We start from the raw sequence: 25,743 nt of genomic DNA, 5'->3' as shown, positions 1-25,743 counted from the left end.
AGGTTATTTGACAGCATCATTATTCCAAAACCAGTAGGGTTACTTTATGACATACCTGTGTATAATGGCATCAGCAATAATTAGGCTGTGATCAGATGGAGAGGAACTGTGCAGCTCATTGTGTGTAACTCTCATAACATTTATGGTTTCCTCCTCTTTCTCACTCCAGGCAGATTCAGTAGCGGAACTTGTCCCCGAGTCCTGCTCCAAGTGAGCTAAAGGTGCAAAGTTGTCTTCAATAAGCTGAGCATTCCTGCAGATCTGCTTCTGGGTTTCTGAGGTCAGTGTTGGAAGGTCAAATGTGAAGAAGCTGTTTTGATTTTGCAAAGAGGAAGAAAGAATGTCAATGGAATCAAGACTGGAGTAAGATGTCCCCTTGGCTCTATGAGATTCCATAATACTTTCAAAATGTTTGCTGAATGAGTCCATGCCATCTTCAGAGAATCGATGACACAAACGGAATGTCAAAGGTGAACGCAATGGTGTCTGTATAGTTTCCCTGAAAAACAAAAAAGGATAGTACACGTTACCATTAATAAGTCAATAGATTATAAAATATTTTATTAATTAAATAGTATGAAAAAAGATAGGAAAATGGAAGATATTAGAAAACATCAATCTTTATGTGGCAATAGTAACTTTGCAATAGGTTTCTCCTGGTCAGTATGACTATATTGATACCAAATTTGTATAGTTTTTTTCTTTTTAAATTTAAGTGGGGAAAAAAAATCTGTATAAAATCTGCCACCCTTTCCTGAGACCTGTAACTTTTTTATTGTTATGTTGACGGACTTGTATAAGGGCTTGTTTTTTGGAGGTGAGCTTTAATTTTTAATGGAACTCTTTTGGAGTATATGTGTTTTGGCTGTTTTTTATTGCAATTATGGAGGAAGGTGTTGAAAAACTTTAATTCTGGCATTTCAATTTTTTTATTGTCCTGATTAACTAATGTGATATGTTGATAGGTCAAACCAGCAGCATAACTAGAGGGTGGGCCGGGACATGTGCCCAGGGCGCACAGTCGAGCCACCTAATGCGGCTGTCCAAAATATCTACCCCAGCGGCTGCTTTTTGCCGCCCTCCGGACTGGGAGTCTGCAGTTCTCTTAGTTTACTGTATGTGTGGGGGGTATTTACTGTGTGTGGAGGGGGGTAATTACTGTGTATGTGTGGAGGGAGGTAATTACTGTGTGCGTGGAGGGGAGTATTTACTTTGTGTGTATGGAGGGGGAATTTACTGTATGTGGGGCATTTACTGTGTGTGGGGTATTTACTGTATGTGGGGTATTTACTGTGTGTGTGAGTGGGGTATTTACTGTGTGTGTGTGTGATGGGGTATTTACTGTGTGTGGGAGTGGTATTTACTGTGCTTGGTGGGCATTTACTCTGTGTGGGGGGTATTTACTGTGTGTGTGAGGGGTATTTACTGTATGTGTGTTGGGTATTCACCGTGTGTGTGTGAGACAGGTATCCACTGTGTGTGTATGAGAGGGTTATTCACTGTGTGTGGGGAGTATTTAGTGTGTGGGGAGATTTATTTTGATGGGGTTTTTCGTGTAACGGAGCTGGGTGAGATTTCGTGTAATGGGGTATGATTTTAGGACAGAAATTTGGGGAGCAAGGAAGTGACAGGTGCAGACACAATATGAGGAGCGGGAGAAATTTGTAGATGCAATATGAGAAGGAAGGTATAAGATGAGGCATGTAAGCAGGAAGGGTGCAGACACAGTATGGTGAGTGGTGGTATGGGTGTGGACAAAGTATAAGGAGCGAGGGGAAAATGTATGAGGATACAGTATGGGGGTGATGGGATGGGTGCGGACAAAGTATGGTAGTTTGAGGGATGTGTGAGGAGGCAGTATGGAAAGTGAGAGGGTAAATGTATAAGGAGGGAGGGGGAAACGTGCAAGGAGACAGTATGTGGGGAAAAAAGTGTGAGTGAGCACATGGAGCACCCGCTAGGACCATGGGGTACTCGGTACCGGGCCAGTTATGTTCTTAAAGGGGTGGTCACGGTGGCGATGACTCGGTCTGTGGCCTTGGGTATCCAGTAAAAGGGGATTAAGGAAAATGGAAATAAAGTCTAATGTAGTAATGTTCGTGATGCCACCTGTGGTATTCAGCCAGGGGTGGCCGATGCTGCTTAAAGGGATTTTCTGGGGCTGATGATGTTGCAGCTTAGATGATATAGCTCCCCACAGATAGAGCTTGGTCCCCAGGGCCGTTAGTGATGTGGGTGGCAATGTTGCTAGGGACAGGTAGATGCGCAAAGTAGGTGATGCCTGAAAGGAACGGAAGGAAACAGCATGCTGCTGTTTTCACAGTTTTACTTACAGTTCGGACTCCCAGCTGGGGTGCTGTGTCCAGGTAAGAAGCCCAGGAAACTCTCTGGCAAGTCGGGCACCTGTCCAGAACTTCTTTTATATGTACGCCTCTCCTAGCCTTCTTTCTGTTCTGGCTATCGCCTCTCCTGCCCTGCGCTTGCCACCCAGTGTCCAAAGCCAGTGAATGCAGGTCTTGCCAGGCGACGTACTCTATGTCCCCTGGACCCTATATGTTCACCTTTTAAGCAAGTAAGAGAAAATGTGGCTGCTGCACCTGCAATCACAGCAGCGTGTGGATTCTTAGCTGGAGCCTGGAGTGTTCCCACTAATTCAGGGGCTGGATCCCCTACTGCAGCCTAGTCACTCCACTGGTCAGCCTGGAAATGTGTCCCATGGGTGGCCTCCGCACTTCCCGTGTCCCTGGAACCTCTTCTTTCTGGGAGCTTCTTCTCCTCCCTTTCAATTCTCTTGCTCTTTTTGTGTCTGTCAGGAGCTGCAGACCTGCACGTCTGTCCAGCTCCACTTCCTTTCTCCCACTTCTCAGACTTCCTTCTCCTTTGTATAACTCCAACCCAAAAGGAACACTTTACAAAATGGGATGCCTAGAACATACATCACAAATTGACACAATGCCTATGGCAGTCTCAGTACGAGAGGACACTCCTAAATATAGTAGCCACCATGAGAAAAATACGGAGCATAATGTCCACAAAACATATATAAAAAATGTATAAATTTATTAATTAATTACAAATAAATCAAAGTAACAACAAATACAAAAGAATAACAGTAACAAAAATAATAAGGGATCAGGTTAGCCACAGGTATGTATCCAGACAAGTACCATGGAATAAAGTGCTTAGTGCTCAAATATCAGTCAGGAAAGCATCTGCACTGTGTCACTACCGTTAGACATAGTGACACATCGCACAGTAATTGCTCAGTAGTAGCACAACGGTATAGAGTCATATTCCAGCAGCAATGCTTACCCATACTGAAATGTAGTGCCGGACCTGTGTATCGCCGCCACTCTCTCAGGACCGACTGCTCTCACACACTCCTTCCCGCCTGACTAGCTCCTCACCCTTTTTCCTACCTTCTTTACCCACTCCCCAACACCCTTTCCTATCTAGACTGGGATGAGGCCATCCTCCCTTAGGGATCACCAGATTCCCTGTCTAAACTGGTGTCTGTGGGGTGCACATGAGAGTTCTGTGCAATGTTCCCTTCTTACCAGAGAGTTGGGATACTACACCTCTGGCTGAGATGCAGTACCTCTGTGGCGTCTGGACCTTCAGGGGTGCCACACACACAATAGAGACTGAGTAGTGTGTGGGATGAGGCATGGGGCAACAGTGTAAGGGCACAGCCAGGAGGTGACAGCATACCAAGGAGGGGGTGTGATGAGGTGGCACAGTTTAGAGACTGTGCACTATAGGGGGTCTCAGTGTGAGAGAAGATTGTGTCACTTCCCCTTGAGAAAGCGAGTGCTGACAGCGGCGAAACACACATCGGGGTACGTGCAGTGGACTCCTCAGTTTTAGGTGAGACATGCTCTCTTTTTGTATCCATTCTTAGGTCCACCAGGCTGGTTATATATTACGGTTAGACGCTTTACAGTACTGGTGGTCCGCTGTATATATACACTCCCATAGGTCACTACATGAGATGGCCTGTGCCACAATGACCTTTACTCATTATGATGAGGGTTGTGTTTGTTTGGGATACTTTAAGGAGGGTTTTGCCTTCACTGGATTTATCTGATGATTGCACTGATGCAATGATACATGTGCTACTATACTGAGTGCCACCTATATCTGGTGTCTTTGTTCTTAGCACTTTCATCACTGTGTTTGTGTTTTTAATTGTTTGTATAGGTCTATAATAAAGCTTTTGTTACTTTTTATATAAAAACTCCTATTTTTTCTCCGGTGTTTCCAATACCAAGGAGGGGGTGTGATGAGGTGGCACAGTTTAGAGACTCTGCACTATAGGGGGTCTCAGTGTGAGAGAAGATTGTGAAGAGGGGGCCAATTATGGAAAGGAGGGGCAGTATGGAGAGCATGTACCATAAGAGGGACAGCGTGGGGTCATATTTTGTGCAGGGAATATAGTGAGGTGAAATTATATATTCAGGGGCTCAGCGTAGGGCAGATATTTCATTAGGAGCATCATAATGATACTGCTATCTTTAGGGGTGTTGTGTGGGGATGTGCTACAGAAGACCAAAGAAGATGGAAGACTGCAGAAAAGGCTTTGGATGAGAAAACTCATGGAGATTTTTGTGATACTAATTCTCATATTTTTATTTATGTTAGGAGCAATAAAGGGGTTATCCAAGCTTGTGATGAGTCTGCAATCACTTTATGTGACTGCAGATTTCTGAATTCTAACAATGCACACTGCAGGCTGTCAGGATTCTCTGGTGCCAGTGATTTGCATACATGTGGTCACGTGCTGACTAGACATGCGTGGCCTAACTCAATTAAAATGAATTGAGTGAGGCCGGGCACATCTAGTCATAATGTGGCCAGAAGTACACTACTCAAAAAAATAAAGGGAACACTTAAACAACAGAATATAACTCCAAGTAAATCAATTTTCTGTGAAATCAAACAGTCCACTTAGGAAGCAACACTGATTGACAATCAATTTCACAGGCTGTTGTACAAATGGAATAGACAACAGATGGACAACAGATTATTGGCAATTATCAAGACACACTTAATAAAGGAATGGTTCTGCAGGTGGGGACCACAGACCACATCTCAGTACCAATGCTTTCTGGCTGATATTTTGGTCACTTTTGAATGTTGGTTGTGCTTTCACACTCGTGGTAGCATGATACGGATTCTACAACTCATACAAGTGGCTAAGGTAGTGCAGCTCATCCAGGATAGCATATCAATGCGAGCTGTGGCAAGAAGGTTTGCTGTGTCTGTCAGCGTAGGGTCCAGAGGCTGGAGGCGCTACCAGGAGACAGGCCAGTACACCAGGAGACATGGAGTGGGCCAAAGGAGGGCAACAACCCAACAGCAGGACCGCTACCTCAGCCTTTGTGCAAGGAGGAACAGGAGGAGCACTGCCAGAGCCCTGCAAAATGACCTCCAGCAGGCCACAAATGTGCATGTGTCTGCACAAACGGTTAGAAACTGACTCCATGAGGATGGTCTCAGTGCCCGACTTCCACAGATGGTGTTGTACTCACAGCCCAACACTGTGCAGGACGCTTGGCATTTGCCACAGAACACCAGGATTGGCAAATTCGCGACTGGCGCCTTGTGCTCTTCACAGATGAAAGCAGGTTCACACTGAGCACATGTGTCAGATGTGACAGAGTCTGTAGACGCCGTGGAGAGTGATCTACTGCCTGCAACCTCCTTCAGCATGACTCGTTTGGCAGTGGGTCAGTAATGGTGTGGGGTGGCATTTCTTTGGAGGGCCGCATAGCCTTCCATGTGCTCACCAGAGGTAGCCTGACTGCCATTAGGTACCGAGATGAGATCCTCAGACCCCTTGAGAGACCATATGCTGGTGCGGTTGGCCCTGGGTTTCTCCTAATGCAGAACAATGCCAGACCTCATGTGGCTGGAGTGTGTCAGCAGTTCCTGCAAGATGAAGGCATTGAAGCTAAGGACTGGCCCGCCCGTTCCCCAGACCTGAATCTGATTGAACACATCTGGGACATCATGTCTCACACCATCCACCAACGTCACGTTGCACCACAGACTGTCCAGGAGTTGGAGGATTCTTTAGTCCAAGTTTGGGAGGAGATCCCTCAGAAGACCATCCGCCGCCTCATCAGGAGCATGCCCATGCATTGTAGGGAGGTCATACAGGCACACACACACTACTGAGCATTAGTGATGAGCGAGTATACTCGCTGCTCAGGTTTTCCTGAGCACGCTCGGGTGATCTCCGAGTATTTGTTAGTGCTCGGAGATTTAGTTTTCCTCGCCTCAGCTGCATGATTTACAACTGCTAGACAGCTTGAATACATGTGGGGATTCCCTAGCAACCAGGCAACCCCCACATGTACTCAGGCTGGTTAGCAGCCGTAAATCATGCAGCTGAGTCAACAAAAACTAAATCTCTGAGCACTCACAAATACTCGGAGACCACCCAAGCGTGCTCGGGAAAACCCGAGCAACGAGTATACTTGCTCATCACTAATGAGCATCATTTCCTTGTCTTGAGGCATTTCCACTGAAGTTATATCAGCCTGTAACTTCATTTTCCACTTTGATTTTGAGCATTCACTATGTAATGAATAAAGATTTACATCTGGAAAATGTCATTCAGTGATATCTGGGATGTGGGATTTTAGTGTTCCCTTTATTTTTTTGAGCAGTGTATATAAATCACACACTTGTGCATGAGAGAATCCTAAACGTGTGCAGTGCATGCACTGTGAGAATTCAGAAGCCTGCAGCCACCTATAATCACTGAAGATTTTCATCTCAAACATGGAAGCACCCTTTAATTATAAAATGAAGCCATGCAGCCAATCCTAGCAGCATGTAATATCCTCACTGTCAGGAATCAGCATAGTGTCAACAAGCACAGTGTATACAAGCACAATGTTTAAAAGCAATAAGGACAGGTACAATTAGCTCTATCCAATCACTGAATATAAGTCCCTTATATGAGTGATAACTAGTGTTGAGCATTCCGATACCGCAAGTATCGGGTATCGGCCGATATTTGCGGTATCGGAATTCCGATACCGAGTTCCGATATTTTTGTGATATCGGGAATCGGTATCAGGATTTAGATTAATGTGTAAAATAAAGAATAAAAATAAAAAATATTGATATACTTACCCTCGGACGGGCCCTGGTTCTCACCGCTGCAATCGCCATGCTTTTCTTCCTAAGAATGAGCACTTTAATGACCTTCGATGACGTCGCGGCTTGTGATTGGTCACTGAGCGCTCAGTGACCAATCACAAGCCGCGACGTCATCGAAGGTCATTAAAGCGCTCATTCTTAGGAAGAAAAGCATGGCGATTGCAGCGGTGCCAACCAGGGCCCGTCCGAGGGTAAGTATATCAATATTTTTTATTTTTATTCTTTATTTTACACATTAATATGGATCCCAGGGCCTGAAGGAGAGTTTCCTCTCCTTCAGACCCTGGGAACCATAGAGGATACCTTCCGATATTTGTGTCCCATTGACTTGTATTGGTATCTGTTATCGGTATCGGCGATATCCAATATTTTTCGGATATCGGCCGATACCATCCGATACCGATACTTTCAAATATCGGACGGTATCGCTCAACACTAGTGATAACTAGTGATGAGCGAATATACTCGTTACTCGAGATTTCCCAAGCACGCTCGGGTGTCCTCCGAGTTTTTTTTAGTGCTCAGAGATTTAGCTTTCCTCACCTCTGCTGAATGATTTACATCTGTTAGCCAGCTTGATTACATGTGGGGATTCCCTCGCAACCAGGCAACCTCCACATGTACTTATGCTGGTTAACAGATGTAAATCATTCAGCAGAGGTGAGGAAAGCTATATCTCCGAGCACTAAAAAATACTAGGAGGACACCCGAGCGTGCTCGGGAAATCTCGAGTAACAAGTATATTCACTCATCACTAGTAATAACACATAATCACTCCATTTTGTGCATAAGGAGATATGTGTAAAATGAGTAACATAGAAAAATTAGCTATAATTTAAGTAAATTTTCAGAGGTATAACTTCACTATGAAGGGCATACAGTTGTGCTCAAAAGTTTACATACCCCGGCAGAATTTTTGCTGGCAGTTATAGAGGACATTTTTGTTGGTCTACCTGACTTTGGTTTTGGTTTTACAGAGTCCTGATTTTCCATTTGTTAATCACAGTTTGAACGCTGCTGACTGGCATCATCAATCCTTGGATATCTTTTTGTATCCCTTTCCTGTTTTATACAGTTCAGCTACCTTTTCCCTTAGATCCGTTGACAATTCTTTTGCTTTCCCCCTTTCCCCATGACTCACAATCCAGGAACATGAGTGGCTGGATGAAAGATGCAAGAGTCTGTCTGGATCCCAGAAACTCACTCAGCTTTTATGCACACACTGATTACAAGCAAATAGGTCACAGGTGAGGATGTCACCTTTAGTAGCCAGTCAAACTCATTTGTGTCAACTTCTGTGCATGTTATCAGGCCAAAATCACCATGGTATGTAAACTTTTGATCAGGGACATTTGGATGTTTTGGGTTGTCATTATGATTTAATAAGAGAAAACACAGTAGTTTGACAATAAATGGCTTCACCCAACCACTAACCATGAGTGGAGAAAAAGATTTGGTCTTATCATTCATATTCTCTAAAAAAAAAAGGCCAAGAAAGCAAAAATTATGCCGGGGTATGTAGACTTTTGAGTACAACTATATATGTGGTACTATTTTTGTTATGGATTATATTGTTGTACAATCTCTCACCTTTTTACCTCTCCCAACTTCATTGATTCAAACACTTCATCATCGTCCTCTTCAACACTGCCTTGGGTCACATTCTTATGAAATGTAGGTATCTCTGTGATGACAGGGTCTTCTTGATGCTCTGCTTTCTCATTGCTCGTATCAGTGTTGCTTTCACTGTCCTTTTGACTGCCAATAGCTGAATCCAGGCCTTCGTTTTCTGCCAAAATATCATCTATGTTGGTTTCTCGGTAGCACCTGAGCGGCACCGAGTCCAGGTCTGTTTCAGAGTATTTGATAGTTCTGCGGATAATTCCCGTCTGACAGGCTTGTGGTATCTGGTTCATCGAAGGTGTTGTCTCTATTTCAATTTCCACGTGGCACAAGCTGTGCTCAGACACTTCTGTAGGTACAATCCGATTTTTCAAATTGCAACTGCTTATAGGTGAGCATGGAGATGAGGAAGTCTCAGATACTTGTAAACCTGAAAGTAATTAATTTCTTGACTTGAATACATTATATTTGTACAAAGAGCACTCTATAATTAAGCCCTTGAAGGAGCAAATCATTTATGGTATTTAAGAGCAGAATCATTTTGTGTTTTCTGACATGCGAGATAACTGTATTGAGCATTTTTTTTCGGTTGGATAAACTGTACATATAACTTGCATTAATACTTTTTGGGGTAGAATTTAAATAATGTATTACCCATTTTTTATTAGTTCAGATGTTCCTTGGAACTTCTGTCAGTCTATGGAAATCGGACTGCACTCAGATGTCATCCGAGTGCAGTCTGATGTTTTATACAGGCTCAGTGACTTGCATGGCGAAGTGCAACCAGAATATCAGATCAAACTCAGGTATGTAGCAATTTTTTTCCTTGAATAGTCTCTGTCTGAGGGAAAAATCAGACATATGCACAGACGTTGGTCCAAGTGCAATCCGATGTTTTGTCGGATTGCACTCGGACTGAAAATTCGCTTGACTGCACCTAACCTTATTCTACAGGTTGTTAGATTTCTACAGGTGATTCTTATACAATTAGAATATCATCAAAAATTTATTTATTTCAGCTCTCCAATACAAAAAGTATTTGTTTCTGTTAGTGTTGATGATTATGGTTTAGAGTCAATGAAAACCCAAAAGTCATTATCTCAGTAAATTAGAATAACTAACAAAAACACCTGCAAGGGCTTCCTAAGCGTTTAAAAAAGTCCCTTATTTTGTTTAAGTAGGCTCCACAATCATGGGGAAGACCGCTGACTTGACAGATGTTCAGAAGGTAGTCACTGACACACTCCACAAGGAGGGTAAGTATATTACTAGGATTTGTTGTGTTTTCATGTTAGGCTACGTTCACATTAGCGTTGCGCCGCCCTGCGTCGGCGACGCAACGCGCGACGCACGCAAAAACGCGCGCGTTTTGCGATGCGTGCGTCGTTTTTGACGAAAATCGGACGCACAGAAAATGCAACTTGTTGCATTTTCTTGCGTCCGACGCTAGCGTCGGAAACGACGCACGTGGCGAAAAACGCCACCCAAAAAACGCACGCGTCCCCTATGTTAAACATAGGGGCGCGTCGCCGCTGCGTCGCCGCTGCGTCGCCGACGCAACAGCGGCGCAACGCTAATGTGAACGTAGCCTTAGAAACATTTTTTTCTTGTTTTCCAATATTTTTATTCTGTGTCTTACCTTCATCAGACTTTATTAATCTCTCTTTTGTCCTTTTTAATACAATGCATTGAAATAAGCAAAAGGCCTTTGCTTTGCTTTTTAGGCAATTGATTACTAATATGGTACTCCTCTCATTGTTTGTTTCACAAAGGTGCTGAATACTTAAAAGGTTAAAGAGGACCTTTCACCAAATTTTTTCATGTTGATTTGGACACAAGACACACATTTTTTTTTTCTATTTTGCCTCTTTGTAGTCAAAATGGTAGAGATAAAAAGTATTATTTGGCACCTAAATAGTAAAAAAAAAAATTAAGGTCCAAGTGGGCACTACCAGAGAGATCTCACTGGGGAGCGTGCACTTCTCTCTCTTTCTGATGCAAACCAATCATAAGCAGGCAGCCACACTGTCCTGTCTCTGCCATCTAATTTGTTACCTCCAATTATCTGTTTGCATAATTTGCAGTTTTCTCAGTAGCCAGTATACAGCAACTGATATATTCATACCTTTATTTGTAGCGTTTTGGCTCCCTCTAGCGGTCAGAGTCATGTTCACACTTCTATTTCTGTTTTTTCTATTTTTCCATGTCTGATTCTCCTCCCCCTTTGCAAAGCATTATGGTAGCTTAGCCTACATCTCCCTCCATTTTCTCCTCTCTTCCTTCAGTCTGCTTTCAAGGAAAGACACTTGCACTTCATCCCCCTTGCGATTGCATTGCCGGTATGTTTTTATGCTTTCTGTAGATAATTTCTGCTCTATATTAGCCTAGCTTAGTCAGTTATACTCCTAGTTCAGTTACTAGCTTTCTAAATGTTTATGCATAATGTACATCGTGTAGTATGTATTTCTTCTATACCATGCACTGATTGTATGTATATCACTGCATTGCCGTTTCACCGCATCAATATACCACTACGTTTAATAAGCACAGACTCAACCACAGTCTCCTTATTGGACTCCGGTATAGCTATTTAGCTGCCTGTATAGCTACATATGAGCCTGCCTCATTTAGTGAGGACAGAACACACACACTGCAGAAAGAATGACACATCCCACAATAGCTTAGGACAGGCAGTCACTCTACATTTGGCTGCAGAAGGGCTCTGTGTTTGGCATTGCAAATGCCTTCTTAATCCTTCTGACTGTTGGACCCAGTGGCAAACTCCCTCCAGCTCTAATTGACACACCTGAACCTTGGTGTTTATAAACTCCCAGCTTCAGGCTGTCACTGGTGATATTCACTTTTTCCCTTGTGAAGGCTTAGAGCTGGAGCTGTCAGCTAACTTCCTCTCTGTTGCTCTTGGAGGATGTTTGGTATGATCTCTCTAGAGTCTGCCACAGCACAGAAGAACTGAGTGTGACTAACGGCTCTCATCTCCAGCAGTCAGTGTGGGGGGAGATTCAGCACAACAGACTTGGCAGCACTACACTTACTTTTGTAATGCTTATGTGTATTTGGTCCTCCCAATAAAGCTCATTTGAATTTGAGAGGAGAGCTAAAGTATCTATTGGTAATGAGACTAAACTCTACCGCACTGACCCTACCTTTCCACTCTGCATGCCCTAGATGACCGTTGAAAGCTGTCAGTTAATCACACTCTGGTCTGCTGTGCTCCAGCACATCATCACTCCACAGTCAGAAGAGCAAACTGTTTGTCAATACATGTCTCACACTTCACCTCTTCTAGGCTATTGTGCTGACCTGTTCTTCTTTCCCTGGTGTGTTTTCATCTACTTATGATTGGTCAGCATCAGAAAGAGGAAGACATACACGTAAATACACCCCCTAGTGAGATCTCTCTGGTAATAACCACACGGTCTCACGCCGTAAACGGCGATAAAGGGGCAGGACGGCGTACTGGGACCCGCACCTGTCCCTGACTCTATAAAGGGGCCCTGACTTGCCCTTATCTCAGGGGTACCATAATGGTTAGGAGGCCTGAGCCGCCAGCGTATCCCTGTCTCCTGTGTAAACCCTATCAGTGGCCCCCTCTCCCCCCCCGGAAGGAGGACTGCGCAAAAATAGCAAAACAACAAATAGACAGAGAATACAGACAAGGTAACTTAAATAGCAAACACCCCAAAAGCTCACACAACCACAGAGGAAATACTGAGTAGGAAAAAGGGGAGCAACAACAAAGGAGGGAAAACAGGTTTAACATGCAACCAAATAAGCAGACAACAATCTAAGTAGATAAACCTCCAAGCTCCTAACACCACCCTCCTTCACACTCCTAGCCAGGCAGCTGAACTGATCACTGACAACAGTTGTAGTCAAAGCTAGGTCTATATAGAGGATGAGATTACAAAATCCAATTCAGCTGAGAGACCAAGCTCTCAGCAACTTCAGCAACAAGGTTAACTCCTGCACTGCTGGCACCAGGCAGCCAGGTCAGAATTCAGGAGAAGAGCTTCTGTTCACTGTGTGTGAACGAGGCCCAGAGCGCTGCGGTTCTCTGAAGCCTCTTAGTTGCGGTAGCCCCGTGACAGTAACCCCCTTCTACGAGGGACCTCTGGAACCTCAGGGCCAGGTCTCTCAGGATGGGCTGTATGAAATGCCCGAACCAACCTAACCGCATGGACATCGGCAGCAGATACCCACATCCTCTACTCAGGACCATACTCTCTCCAGTGTACCAAATACTGTAGGGACCGACGAACTAACCGAGAATCCAAGACCCTGGCTATCTGGAACTCGAGATTTCCATCAACAAGGACCGGAGAGGGAGGTGAAGGTGACGGATTGGATGACGCCACAAACTTCTTAAATAAGGAGCGATGGAAAACATTATGGATCTTAAATGACTGAGGCAAAGCCAGCCGAAAAGCAACGGAATTCACGACGGCCACAATCCTATAAGGGCCAATAAACCTAGGGCCCAATTTCCACGAGGGAACTTTCAGCTTAATATTTTTAGAGGACAACCAAACCCAATCACCCACACACAGGTCCGGACCTCCGATTAGCCGCATTCTTATATCTGGAACCCATCCTCTTCAATTTATCAAGAACCCCTTGCCATACAGACGTGATGGATGAAGAAAACCTCTCCTCTTCAGGAACACCAGAAAAATCCCTCCTATTAAATGAACTAAATTGAGGATGAAAACCATAAGCCCCGAAAAATGGAAACTTACCAGTAGACTCATGAGTACGGTTGTTTACAGCAAATTCTGCTAATGGTAAGTACTTAACCCAGTCCTCCTTATTCTCTGAAATGAAACACCTGAGATAAGTTTTAAAATTTTGATTTATGCGTTCTGTTTGACCATTGGATTGGTGATGAAAAGCTGAAGAAAACAACAAATGAGTCACCAGCCGGCTGCAAATACCCCCCAAAACTTGGAAATAAATTGCACCCCCCAGTCTGAGACGATATCTGAAGGAATACCATGCAGTCTCAACCTCCTTGATAAAGAACTGTGCCAGAGTCTTACTGTAGCATTTAGTAATGCGGGGAGCGCAATGAAATGAGACATCTTGCTAAATCTGTCAACTATGACTAAAATAACTGTATTACCCTCCAAAACCGGTAAGTCAGTGATGAAATCAATTGACAAATGAGTCCAAGGTCTATTGGGAATCTCCAGAGGTTGGAGAGACCCAGACGGGCGAGAACGAGAGGTCTTGGAATGCGCATATACACTGCAGGCAGCGATATATTCCTGTACATCATGTTTTACCCCAGACCATCAAAAACGCTGAGAGAGAAGGTCCGTGGTAACCTTACAACCAGGGTATCCGGCCAAAACCGAGTCATGATGTTCATTTATGACCCTGAGACGGAGATTAGCAGGAACAAAAAGTTTACCTAAAGGACAGGCTGCTGGGGCGTCCCCCTGTACCTCTATCACCTCTCTCTCAAGATCAGAATTAATTGCGGCGACTACTACACCCTTCTGCAGGATAGGACCTGGCTCACAATTATCTCCACCCCCCAGGAAACAAGGGGACAACGCGTCAGTCTTGACATTCTTGCTTCCTGGCCTGTACGTAATGTAGAAATTGAACCTGGCGAAGAACAGAGACCACCTTGCCTGCCTAGGTGTAAGACGCTTCGCAGATTCTAAATACAACAGATTTTTGTGGTCTGTGATCACCATGACAGGGTGAAGTGCTCCCTCCAAAAAATGGCGCCATTCTTCAAATGGCCACTTAATTGCTAACAACTCCATGTTACCAATATCATAATTCTTCTCCATAGGAGATAATATCTTCGAGAAAAATGTACATGGACGCCACTTACTCTGAGAAATTCCCTGTGACAATACAGCTCCCACCCCTAGCTCAGAGGCATCCACCTCTACAACAAATGGCTGAGTGATGTCAGGCTTTATTAATATGGGTGCAGTGGAAAAACACTTTTTTAAGGTTTCAAAAGCCTTGCAAGGCCGCACTGGACCATGCAGAGAAGTCCGTGCCTCTTTTGGTCATGTCTGTTAATGGTTTGGCTACCACAGAGAAGTCTTTAATAAATTTGCGATAGAAGTTTGAAAACCTAGAAACCTCTGTAAGGCCTTAAGATCCTCAGGACGATCCCACTTCAAGACCGCCCTGACCTTAGCCGGATCCATACGCAATCCTGTGGAGGACAAAAAATAACCCAAAAATGGAATCTCTTTGACTGCAAACATGCATTTCTCAAGTTTGGCAAATAATTTATTGTCCCTGAGTACCTGGAGGACCTGCCTAACATGAGCCCGATGAGACTCCTGGTCAGGAGAATAAATTAAGATGTCATCGAGATATACCACCACAAACCTACCAATCAGGTGACTAAGTATATCGACAAAATGTTGAAACACGGCAGGGGCATTACATAACCCAAAAGGCATAACCAAGTTCTCGTAGCGTCCCTCTGGAGTATTGAATGCCGTCTTCCATTCATCCCCCTCCCTCATGCAAATGAGATTATATGCCCCCCTAAAATCCAATTTGGAGAACCACTTAGCCCCCACAATTTGATTAAAGAGATCCGGAATAAGAGGGAGCGGAAAAGGATCCCGGACCGTAATTTGATTTAATTCACGGAAGTCTAGGCATGGGCGTAAACCCCGTCTTTCTTATTTACAAAGAAGAACCCAGCTGCAATGGGAGAAGACGAGGGTCTGATATGACCCTTGGCCAGACTCTCCATGATATAATCCTTCATGGCTTGTCTCTCAGGAGCAGAGATGTTGTATAGCTTACTCTTAGGTAACTTAGCTCCAGGAAGAAGAGTTATGGCACAATCATAAGGGCGGTGTGGAGGTTGCACCTGACTTCCCTCCTCAGAGAACACAACCGCAAAATCTGAGATAAACTCTGGCAGAACCTGAGAAGCGACCCCGGCCAACCGGGTGCCCAGGCAATGTTCCTGGCAAAACTCACTCCATTTAGTAATCTCTCGAGTCGGCCAGTCTAGCACCGGATTGTGTAGCGTGAGCCAGGGTAAACCGAGAACTATAGGCGATGGTAATCCCCCCAACACATAACAATCTATTGACTCAGAGTGCAATGCCCCTATTTGCAGGATCACCCCTCTGACAATCTGGGTGAAAGTCCCCTGGCTCAAAGGTGCAGAGTCAATCGCAATTATGGGTATGGGTCTAGACAACTCCTGAGTTTTAAGCCCCTGTGTCTGAACAAACCCAGCATCGATTAAATTAAACCCTGCCCCAGAGTCTAAGAAGGCAGAAACTATGAGCTTATTTTCACCAAGACGAATCTTGGCTGGTAAAAAAAAAATGTGGCTTACCTATGGAGGATAGAAGTACACCCGAGTTGGCAACCTCCCCACAACCCGGGCTCATTAGTTTTCCGGCGGTTGTCTTCTAGAAGGACATACATACACATAATGACCTTTTCCGCCACAGAAAAAACATACACCTCCCTTACGCCGAACAACTGCTGTCCCCTTAGAACGAGGTGCGCCACCTAACCGCATAGGTTCCCCTAGAGACTCAGGTTCTGGTAACTCCAAATTCGAGTCACCCTTAAAAAGCGGCGTCTCCTTAAATCTCTGGCGCAGGCGACGTCTACACGAATAGCTAGGGACATAGCAGCCTCCAGAGTGGCTGGTTTCTCTTGTAGGGTGAAGGCATCTTTTATCTTATCAGATAATCCCTGATAAAATTGACTGCGAAGTGCGGGATCATTCTACATTGTATCAGTAGCCCATCTCCGAAACTCAGAGCAGTAATCCTCCACTGGCCGGTCTCCCTGGCAGAGGTGACGTATTGTGGACTCAGCGAGGGAGATGTCGTCAGGATCATCGTACACGTGACCCAAGGCTCGAAAAAAACTCCTCCACCGTCCGTAACTGCAAAGCGTCAGCAGGAAGTGAAAATGCCCAGGCCTGGGGATCTCCTTGTAAGAGCGAGATTACAATCCCGACCTTCTGCACAGAACCTGAAGTGTGGGGACGCAACTTAAAGTATAATTTACAGGCCTCCCTGAAAGTAACAAACTTGTCACGTCCCCCAGAGAACCTGTCAGGTAATGCAATCTTAGGCTCCAGTGAAGCTTGTGGAGGTGCGGCAACCCCTACAGTGGCCGCTGGAGTGCGCTGTACAACCGCCAAGCGGAGGTCAGCCACCTCTAGACTGAGTAGCTGCAATTGCGCAGCCAAAGCAGCAATGGGATCCATATTGGACAGAGAAAAATGTTAAGGTCAGTGATACTGTCACGCCGTAAATGGCGATAAAGGGGCAGGACGGCGTACTGGGACTCGCACCTGTCCCTGACTCTATAAAGGGGCCCTGACTTGCCCTTATCTCAGGGGTACCTATAATGGTTAGGAGGCCTGAGCCACCACCGTATCCCTGTCTCCTGTATAAACCCTATCAGTGGCCCCCTCTCCCCCCCAGGAAGGAGGACTGCGCAAAAATAGCAAAACAACAAATAGACAGAGAATACAGACAAGGTAACTTAAATAGCAAACACCCGAAAAGCTCACACAACCACAGAGGAAACACTGAGTATGAAAAAGGTAAGCAACAACAAAGGAGGGAAAACAGGTTTAACATGCAACCAAATAAGCAAACAACAATCTAAGTAGATAAACCTCCAAGCTCCTAACACCACCCTCCTTCACACTCCTAGCCAGGCAGCTGAACTGATCACTGACAACAGTTGTAGTCAAAGCTAGGTCTATATAGAGGATGAGATTACAAAATCCAATTCAGCTGAGAGACCAAGCTCTCAGCAACTTCAGCAACAAGGTTAACTCCTGCACTGCTGGCACAAGGCAGCCAAGTCAGAATTCAGGAGCAGAGCTTCTGTTCACTGTGTGTGAACAAGGCCCAGAGCGCTGCAGTTCTCTGAAGCCTCTTTGTCACGGTAGCCCCGTGACACTTGTTCTTAAAAATTGTTGGAACTGTTTAGGTACAAAATACTTTGATCGCTAATATCTCTGCAATGGAAAGGCAAAATTTTAAAAAAGGAACAATGTTTTTTTCTGCTCTGCAATGCCTGATACATTGTATGCCCAGGTCAATATGGGAAATTTTGTGAAAGATCCCCTTTAAACAGTTTCACAACAGCATTCTCAGTAATGTTCAATTGCTTTGATACATTGCATATTTGAATATTTAGGTAGAGCATTATTTTGCATTATTATTAGCAATAATATTTTGTATATATATACAGTACAGACCAAAAGCTTGGACACACCTTCTCATTTAAAGATTTTTCTGTATTTTCATGACTATGAAAATTGTAAATTTACACTGAAGGCATCAAAACTATGGATTAACACATGTGGAATTATATACTTAACAAAGTGTGAAACAACTGAAAATATGTGGTATATTCTAGGTTCTTCAAAGTAGCCACCTTTAGCTTTGATGACTGCTTTGCACACTCTTGGCATTCTCTTGATGAGCTTCAAGAGATAGTCACCAGGAATGGTCTTCCAACAATCTTGAAGGAGTTACCAGAGATGCTTAGCGCTTGTTTGCCCTTTTGCCTTCACTCTGCCGTCCAGCTCACCCCAAACCATCTCGATTGGGTTCAGGTCTGGTGACTGTGGAGGCCAGGTCATCTGGCGTAGCTCCCCATCACTCTCCTTCTTGGTCAAATAGCCCTTACACAGCCTGGAGGTGTGTTTGGGGTCATTGTCCTGTTGAAAAATAAATGATGGTCCAACTACACGCAAACCGGATGGAATAGCATGCCGCTGCAAGATGCTGTGATAGCCATGCTGGTTCAGTATGCCTTCAATTTTGAATAAATCCCCAACAGTGTCACCAACAAAGCACCCCAACACCATCACACCTCCTCCTCCATGCTTCACGGTGGGAACTTGGCATGTAGATTCCATCCGTTCACCTTTTCTGCATCACACAAAGACACGGTGGTTGGAATCAAAGATCTCAAATTTGGACTCATCAGACCAAAGCACAGATTTCCACTGGTCTAATGTCCATTCCTTGTGTTCTTTAGCCCAAACAAGTCTCTTCTGCTTGTTGCCTGTCCTTAGCAGTGGTTTCCTAGCAGCTATTTTACCATGAAGGCCTGCTGCACATAGTCTCCCCTTAACAGTTGTTGTAGAGATGTGTCTGCTGCTAGAACTCTGTGTGGCATTGACCTGGTCTCTAATCTGAGCTGCTGTTAACCTGCGATTTCTGAGGCTGGTGACTCGGATAAACTTATCCTCAGAAGCAGAGGTGACTCTTGGTCTCCCTTTCCTGGGGCGGTCCTCATGTGAGCCAGTTTCTTTGTAGTGCTTGATGGTTTTTGCAACTGCACTTGGGGACACTTTCAACATTTTCCCAATTTTTCGGACTGACTGACCTTCATTTCTTAAAGTAATGATGGCCACTTGTTTTTCTTTACTTAGCTGCTTTTTTCTTGCCATAATACAAATTCTAAGTCTATTCAGTAGGACTATCAGCTGTGTATCCACCAGACTTCTGCATAAATTTTAAAGTATAATAAATGTAACTTGGGATCATTAAGTAGGAGAATCATAAAAAAAACAAAATTTTAATAATTATAAATTTTTAAAATGCCACCAACCTGTGGCTGCACCAAAAAAACCACAACAAAACAGTGACAAACTAGTGTAGGGGGAAGGAGAAATCCCTAGATGATACCTATACTGGTGGCTGCCTATCAGCGGGGGTTGGCGCCCTAGGGGGAACGTTATGGCACCCCCGCTCAACGAAGGCTTACCCTGGGGTCCCTAATAAGCCCTGATATCGCCAATGGGTCCCTCTACCCACACAATAGATATAGACTAAGGGTACCCCTCACATACTAAACAGATATCACACCTATGTATAGGGAATCCTAGACCCCAACATCGTGAATATAAAAACAAATGAGACCATGTGGTGGGCTAATGGCGGGCATGAGGCGTGTAGATAAAACGCCTATTTACCATAACTAAGATCAGGCATTTTTTATATACTGATAACTACACTCAAAAAAGGCACCTGTGCAGTGGAACAAAGACAGCAGTATATTTCATGGGCTAATTTATAAGTCCCACGATGGGTATCTGCCCGATAGACAGTAGCCTGCAGTCCATAAACAAATGCCACAATCCACTGCCATGATCAATAGATCATATCAACATCTGTACGATTGGTACTTATCGTTCGATGCCGTGCCACGCCGACAGCCCACTATCATGAGTCGCCTCGACGCGTTTCACCCCTCAGGCTCATCAGGAGGCTAGATAAAGCTGTCATGTGTCTCGAAGATAAAAGATAGAGGTCACCTCCTGACTCATGATAGTGGGCTGTCGGCGTGGCACGGCATCGAACGATAAGTACCAATCGTACAGATGTTGATATGATCTATTGATCGTGGCAGTGGATTGTGGATTTGTTTATGGACTGCAGGCTACTGTCTATCGGGCAGATACCCATCATGGGACTTATAAATTAGCCCATGGAATATACTGCTGTCTTTGTTCCACTGCACAGGTGCCTTTTCTGAGTGTAGTTATCAGTATATAAAAAATGCCTGGTCTTAGTTATGGTAAATAGGCGTTTTATCTACAAGCCTCATGCCCGCCATTAGCCCACCACATGGTCTCATTTGTTTTTATATTCACGGTGTTGGGGTCTAGGATTCCCTATACATAGGTGTGATATCTGTTTAGTATGTGAGGGGTACCCTTAGTCTATATCTATTGTGTGGGTAGAGGGACCCATTGGCGATATCAGGGCTTATTAGGGACCCCAGGGTATGCCTTCGTTGAGCAAGGGCGCCACAACGTTCCCCCTAGGGCGCCCACCGCCGCTGATAGGCAGCCACCAGTATAGGTACCATCTAGGGATTTCTCCTTCCCCCCTACACTAGTTTTTCACGGTTTGTTTTGTTGTGGTTTTTTGGTGCAGCCACAGGTTGGTGGCATTTTAACAATTTATAATTATTAAAATTTTGGGTTTTTTATGATTCTCCTTCCACCAGACTTCTGCACAACACAACTGATGGCCCCAACCCCATTTATAAGGTAAGAAATTCCACTTATTAAACCTGACAGGGCACACCTGTGAATTGAAAACCATTCCCGGTGACTACCTCTTGAAGCTCATCAAGAGAATGGCAAGAGTGTGCAAAGCAGTCATCAAAGCAAAAGGTGGCTACTTTGACGAACCTAGAATATAAGACATAATTTCAGTTGTTTCACACTTTTTTGTTAAGTATATAATCCCACATGCGTAAATTCATAGTTTTGATGCCTTTGGTACTGTGTATGTATATATATATATATATATATATATATATATATATATATATATATATATACAGTGAGGCAAAAAAGTATTTAGTCAGTCAGCAATAGTGCAAGTTCCACCACTTAAAAAGATGAGAGGCGTCTGTAATTTACATCATAGGTAGACCTCAACTATGGGAGACAAACTGAGAAAAAAAAATCCAGAAAATCACATTGTCTGTTGTTTTAGCAATTTATTTGCATATTATGGTGGAAAATAAGTATTTGGTCAGAAACAAACAATCAAGATTTCTGGCTCTCACAGACCTGTAACTTCTTCTTTAAGAGTCTCCTCTTTCCTCCACTCATTACCTGTAGTAATGGCACCTGTTTAAACTTGTTATCAGTATAAAAAGACACCTGTGCACACCCTCAAACAGTCTGACTCCAAACTCCACTATGGTGAAGACCAAAGAGCTGTCAAAGGACACCAGAAACAAAATTGTAGCCCTGCACCAGGCTGGGAAGACTGAATCTGCAATAGCCAACCAGCTTGGAGAGAAGAAATCAACAGTGGGAGCAATAATTAGAAAATGGAAGACATACAAGACCACTGATAATCTCCCTCGATCTGGGGCTCCACGCAAAATCCCACCCCGTGGGGTCAGAATGATCACAAGAACGGTGAGCAAAAATCCCAGAACCACGCCGGGGGACCTAGTGAATAAACTGCAGAGAGCTGGGACCAATGTAACAAGGCCTACCATAAGTAACACACTATGCCACCATGGACTCAGATCGTGCAGTGTCAGACGTGTCCCACTGCTTAAGCCAGTACATGTCCGGGCCCGTCTCAAGTTTGCTAGAGAGCATTTGGATGATCCAGAGGAGTTTTGGGAGAATGTCCTATGGTCTGATGAAACCAAACTGGAACTGTTTGGTAGAAACACAACTTGTCGTGTTTGGAGGAAAAAGAATACTGAGTTGCATCCATCAAACACCATACCTACTGTAAAGCAAGGTGGTGGAAACATCATGCTTTGGGGCTGTTTCTCTGCAAAGGGGCCAGGACGACTGATCCGGGTACATGAAAGAATGAATGGGGCCATGTATCATGAGATTTTGAGTGCAAACCTCCTTCCATCAGCAAAGGCATTGAAGATGAAACGTGGCTGGGTCTTTCAACATGACAATGATCCAAAGCACACCGCCAGGAGTGGCTTCGTAAGAAGCATTTCAAGGTCCTGGAGTGGCCTAGCCAGTCTCCAGATCTCAACCCTATAGAAAACCTTTGGAGGGAGTTGAAAGTCCGTGTTGCCAAGCGAAAAGCCAAAAACATCACTGCTCTAGAGGAGATCTGCATGGAGGAATGGGCCAACATACCAACAACAGTGTGTGGCAACCTTGTGAAGACTTACAGAAAAAGTTTGACCTCTGTCATTGCCAACAAAGGATATATTACAAAGTATTGAGATGAAATTTTGTTTCTGACCAAATACTTATTTTCCACCATAATATGCAAATAAATTGCTAAAAAAACAGACAATGTGATTTTCTGGATTTTTTTTTCTCAGTTTGTCTCCCATAGTTGAGGTCTACCTATGATGTAAATTACAGACGCCTCTCATCTTTTTAAGTGGTGGAATTTGCACTATTGCTGACTGACTAAATACTTTTTTGCCCCACTGTATATATATATACACTCAGAAAGTGTGCGCATAGCTGGACAGCATCTGCCACCTTGGTTGAAGCTGATCCCTTACCAGTCCTTTGTGTTTCTGGTGATCCATAGAAGAACTCCCATTTGGCTTTTGCAATCTTCTGTGCATGTAAAGAGGCTTCCTTTGGATAACCCCATGTGTCTGCCTGAAAAAAAGAATAGTAAAACAAAAAAACAAATAGGAACAAAAAAATTGAAAATACAATATATAATACAAATACAGGATTTAAACTGATTTCTTAAGATACAATATAATGAGACAATTTCCGTACCTGCTGAATAGGATCTAATCTCCTTGGACTTCTAGGTGACTGCTCATTAGAAACTTCCTGCATTGATGATGTGACGTCTTCTTTACTAATATTGGATTCTCCCACAGTCCGTCGGAGGAGGGGGCTTTGAGAAGGACTTGATGACATTTTATTAGCTGGTGATATATTACCTGATGTTGGACAGCTTGTATTAACATATGTACTGGGAGAATTACATTGTGGGGTCGGGTGAATGTCTGAACCACCGACTGAGTAGGGATTTCCATTCCCGGATTCACTGTCTGATGGCTTCTGCAATGTTTTAGGACTCTCAGACTTTAGCGGCGTTTTACTTCCTTGGGGAGAAAATATAGGTTGTGGCGAGTCAACACTCTGTTTATTGCAGCTAGCAACATCTGCTATCTCCCCAGAGTCTTTGTGGCCAACTGCTAGTTCAGCAGCACAACTCTCTTCTCTGTGGATCTCGCCTTCTTGTGGTACAATCTGACTTGAATCAGACTCCGATGGGATTCCATTTAAAGTCTGCACACTGGATTTCTTAACAAATGTAAATGTTACAATAGAACTATGCCCCGCAGCCTGAGAAAGTGCACAAGGTCTCCTACTGACAGGTGAATATTGAGGATTGCTTCTCAGTGGACTGCAAGGAGCAGTTACCCTTCCAGGTCGATGTCCTGTTTCGGGAACATTGCAAACCAAAGACCCTGTACTGTTATACATTCCTAGGTGAGCACGTCTGGCTTCTGGTATAAGGCTTTTTCTAAGAACTTGGATTCTTCGAGAATTGAGGTCTGGAGTAAAACATCTATGTGGACTAAAAGCTACCTCTGAGTTCAATCCTGGTAACCAAGGCTTGCCTTCAATGTCTCGGAGGGCCCTTGGAGATGAAAGGATACAGTCCCCCTCAGGAAGAAAGCGTACAACCCCACCAGTTTGAGCCATCATTTTATTTTATAGATCAGTTACATTCAGTTGCTTCAGGTATATATAGAAAGGTTCATTAAACATAGTTTGGTGTACAGATCTGTGCTTCGCCAGAGAAGTCTGAAAAACATAGAAAAAAAAAATTTGTGAAAAATACAGAAAGTCAACATTTGCCTTTTAGACGTCACATACAAAGTAAAACATTTTTTGGAATATAAATCAGAACCTGGTAATTATTTATAATTATTATATTACATACAGTATATTATATTATAATATTAATTCTGTTAGGTAGCTGTCCTATTAATGTTGCAGCTACTACGACAGGGCAGCTAGATTGGTAGTAGCTGCATAACAAACTGAGGATACCATGTTATCTAACTGTAAATTTCTTAGAACATGCAATTTGCTGTAGGTAATGGAGCAGAATTTACTATTCTAATGACTTGCATCAGCCCTTTTGAATAGGGTGAAATTTATAAGAAGACTATATTTGTTGTGAATTTTCAGAAGAAAACCAAAATTCCTAAGGAAAACCTGGGGAAAGAGACAAGCCAAGTTGTAGGTGCAGTCACTTAGAGATGAGCGAACTTGTTCAGAAAACATTCACCAATCTCAAATTTGGCATGAATGTTGCACATTCAGATTTGTGTTCGGATTCCTGAGCTTTTTCTCTAAAAATCGGCAAAAGTCTTCCAAAATTCAGCAAATGATCAAAGTCACCAAGGGCTCTTTCAGACGTCAGTGTTTCCAGTAGCAGCACGGGCTGAAAAATGTCCCGCCCATGTGCACACTGATGGCACACGGACAGGGCGGCGTTAGGGGCAGGCAGACTAGGCAGCTGCCTAGGGCCCCTGCTGCACTAGGGGCCCCCAGCCAGGGTTGGAAATACTGCTGATGGCACTGCTCCAGGGCCCAGAGGTGGAGGGGGGCCCCTGCAGGCAGGCCCAGTATCATGCAGGATCAAGCCCCTTTCACTCCCTCCTGTAATCATGGAACACCCAGTGCCGGAGAGAGAGCGGGGCGCGAAGTGCAGGAGTTCAAAGAGGGGGCATGTCATGCAGGGAGAGATGCTAGCCAATGAACGCTTTCCCCACCAGACTGAGGAGAGCGCTCACTGGCTGCTGTCTGTCCTCTTGCATGGCGTGTCCCAATGGTGACTGGTGAGTACTCACCTGTGGTCGGGGCCCCGGCTGCACAGCACACAGGGACAACAATGGAGGACGAGCAGGACTTACAGTGTGTCTTCTGCTCCCTCCACTGTTCTATTCAGAGCAGGCTGCGGCATCTCCTCAATGTGAAGAGATGGGGGAGGAACTCACTGCACGGGACAGCACTGCAGAACCAGGGGGCTGATATCAGTCTGCTCTGTGCCCCATCCCCCACAGTTGTCTCTGCAGCCCTCTCCAGCTGAACTATGTGACCTCATCCAGGGCTCATCTGATCACCTGATATCACAGATTAGCATGTGTGTATATACAGTATGTATGTGTGCATCTGTGTATGTGCAGTATGTGTGCATCTATGTATGTACAATATGTGTGCATCTATGTGTATGCTTCTATCTGTGTGTATCTGTGTATGTATGGATGTATGTATGGTATATGTGTGTATGTATGGTATATTTGTGTGGCTGTGTGTGTATGCCTGTACAGTATGTGCGTGTGTGTATGTGATTGGTTTTGCCGGAACAAAAATCTTTCTTCTCATCAGCACATCGCCCAGTGAAAACTGCAGATATGCTGGTAAGATGATACAAT

At 44.2% G+C, this 25,743-nt stretch overlaps 1 protein-coding gene and 1 long non-coding RNA gene across 2 annotated transcripts in view; one reads left to right on the top strand and one right to left on the bottom strand.

The window, feature by feature from the left end:
* Window positions 1-25,743, bottom strand: part of PSD (pleckstrin and Sec7 domain containing) — a 631,535-nt gene that overhangs the window by 356,129 nt on the left and 249,663 nt on the right. The window contains exons 3-6 of the mRNA XM_069753283.1: window positions 23,060-24,103; window positions 22,831-22,933; window positions 8,764-9,226; window positions 56-499 (exon numbers count right to left, since the gene is read on the bottom strand). Of these exons, the coding sequence (XP_069609384.1) occupies window positions 56-499; window positions 8,764-9,226; window positions 22,831-22,933; window positions 23,060-24,004 (1,955 nt within the window). The 5' untranslated portion in view covers window positions 24,005-24,103. The remainder of the gene's footprint in view (window positions 1-55; window positions 500-8,763; window positions 9,227-22,830; window positions 22,934-23,059; window positions 24,104-25,743) is intronic.
* LOC138665631 (uncharacterized) lies at window positions 403-23,179 on the top strand. The gene is made up of 3 exons (XR_011318502.1): window positions 403-470; window positions 9,978-10,052; window positions 23,095-23,179. It is a non-coding gene; the product is annotated as an uncharacterized lncRNA (long non-coding RNA).

Source organism: Ranitomeya imitator, chromosome 2 (genome assembly GCF_032444005.1).
Source record: "Ranitomeya imitator isolate aRanImi1 chromosome 2, aRanImi1.pri, whole genome shotgun sequence".
In the NCBI taxonomy this organism is placed as follows: Eukaryota; Metazoa; Chordata; class Amphibia; order Anura; family Dendrobatidae; genus Ranitomeya; species Ranitomeya imitator.
This window is presented reverse-complemented; position numbering and strand designations above follow the sequence as displayed.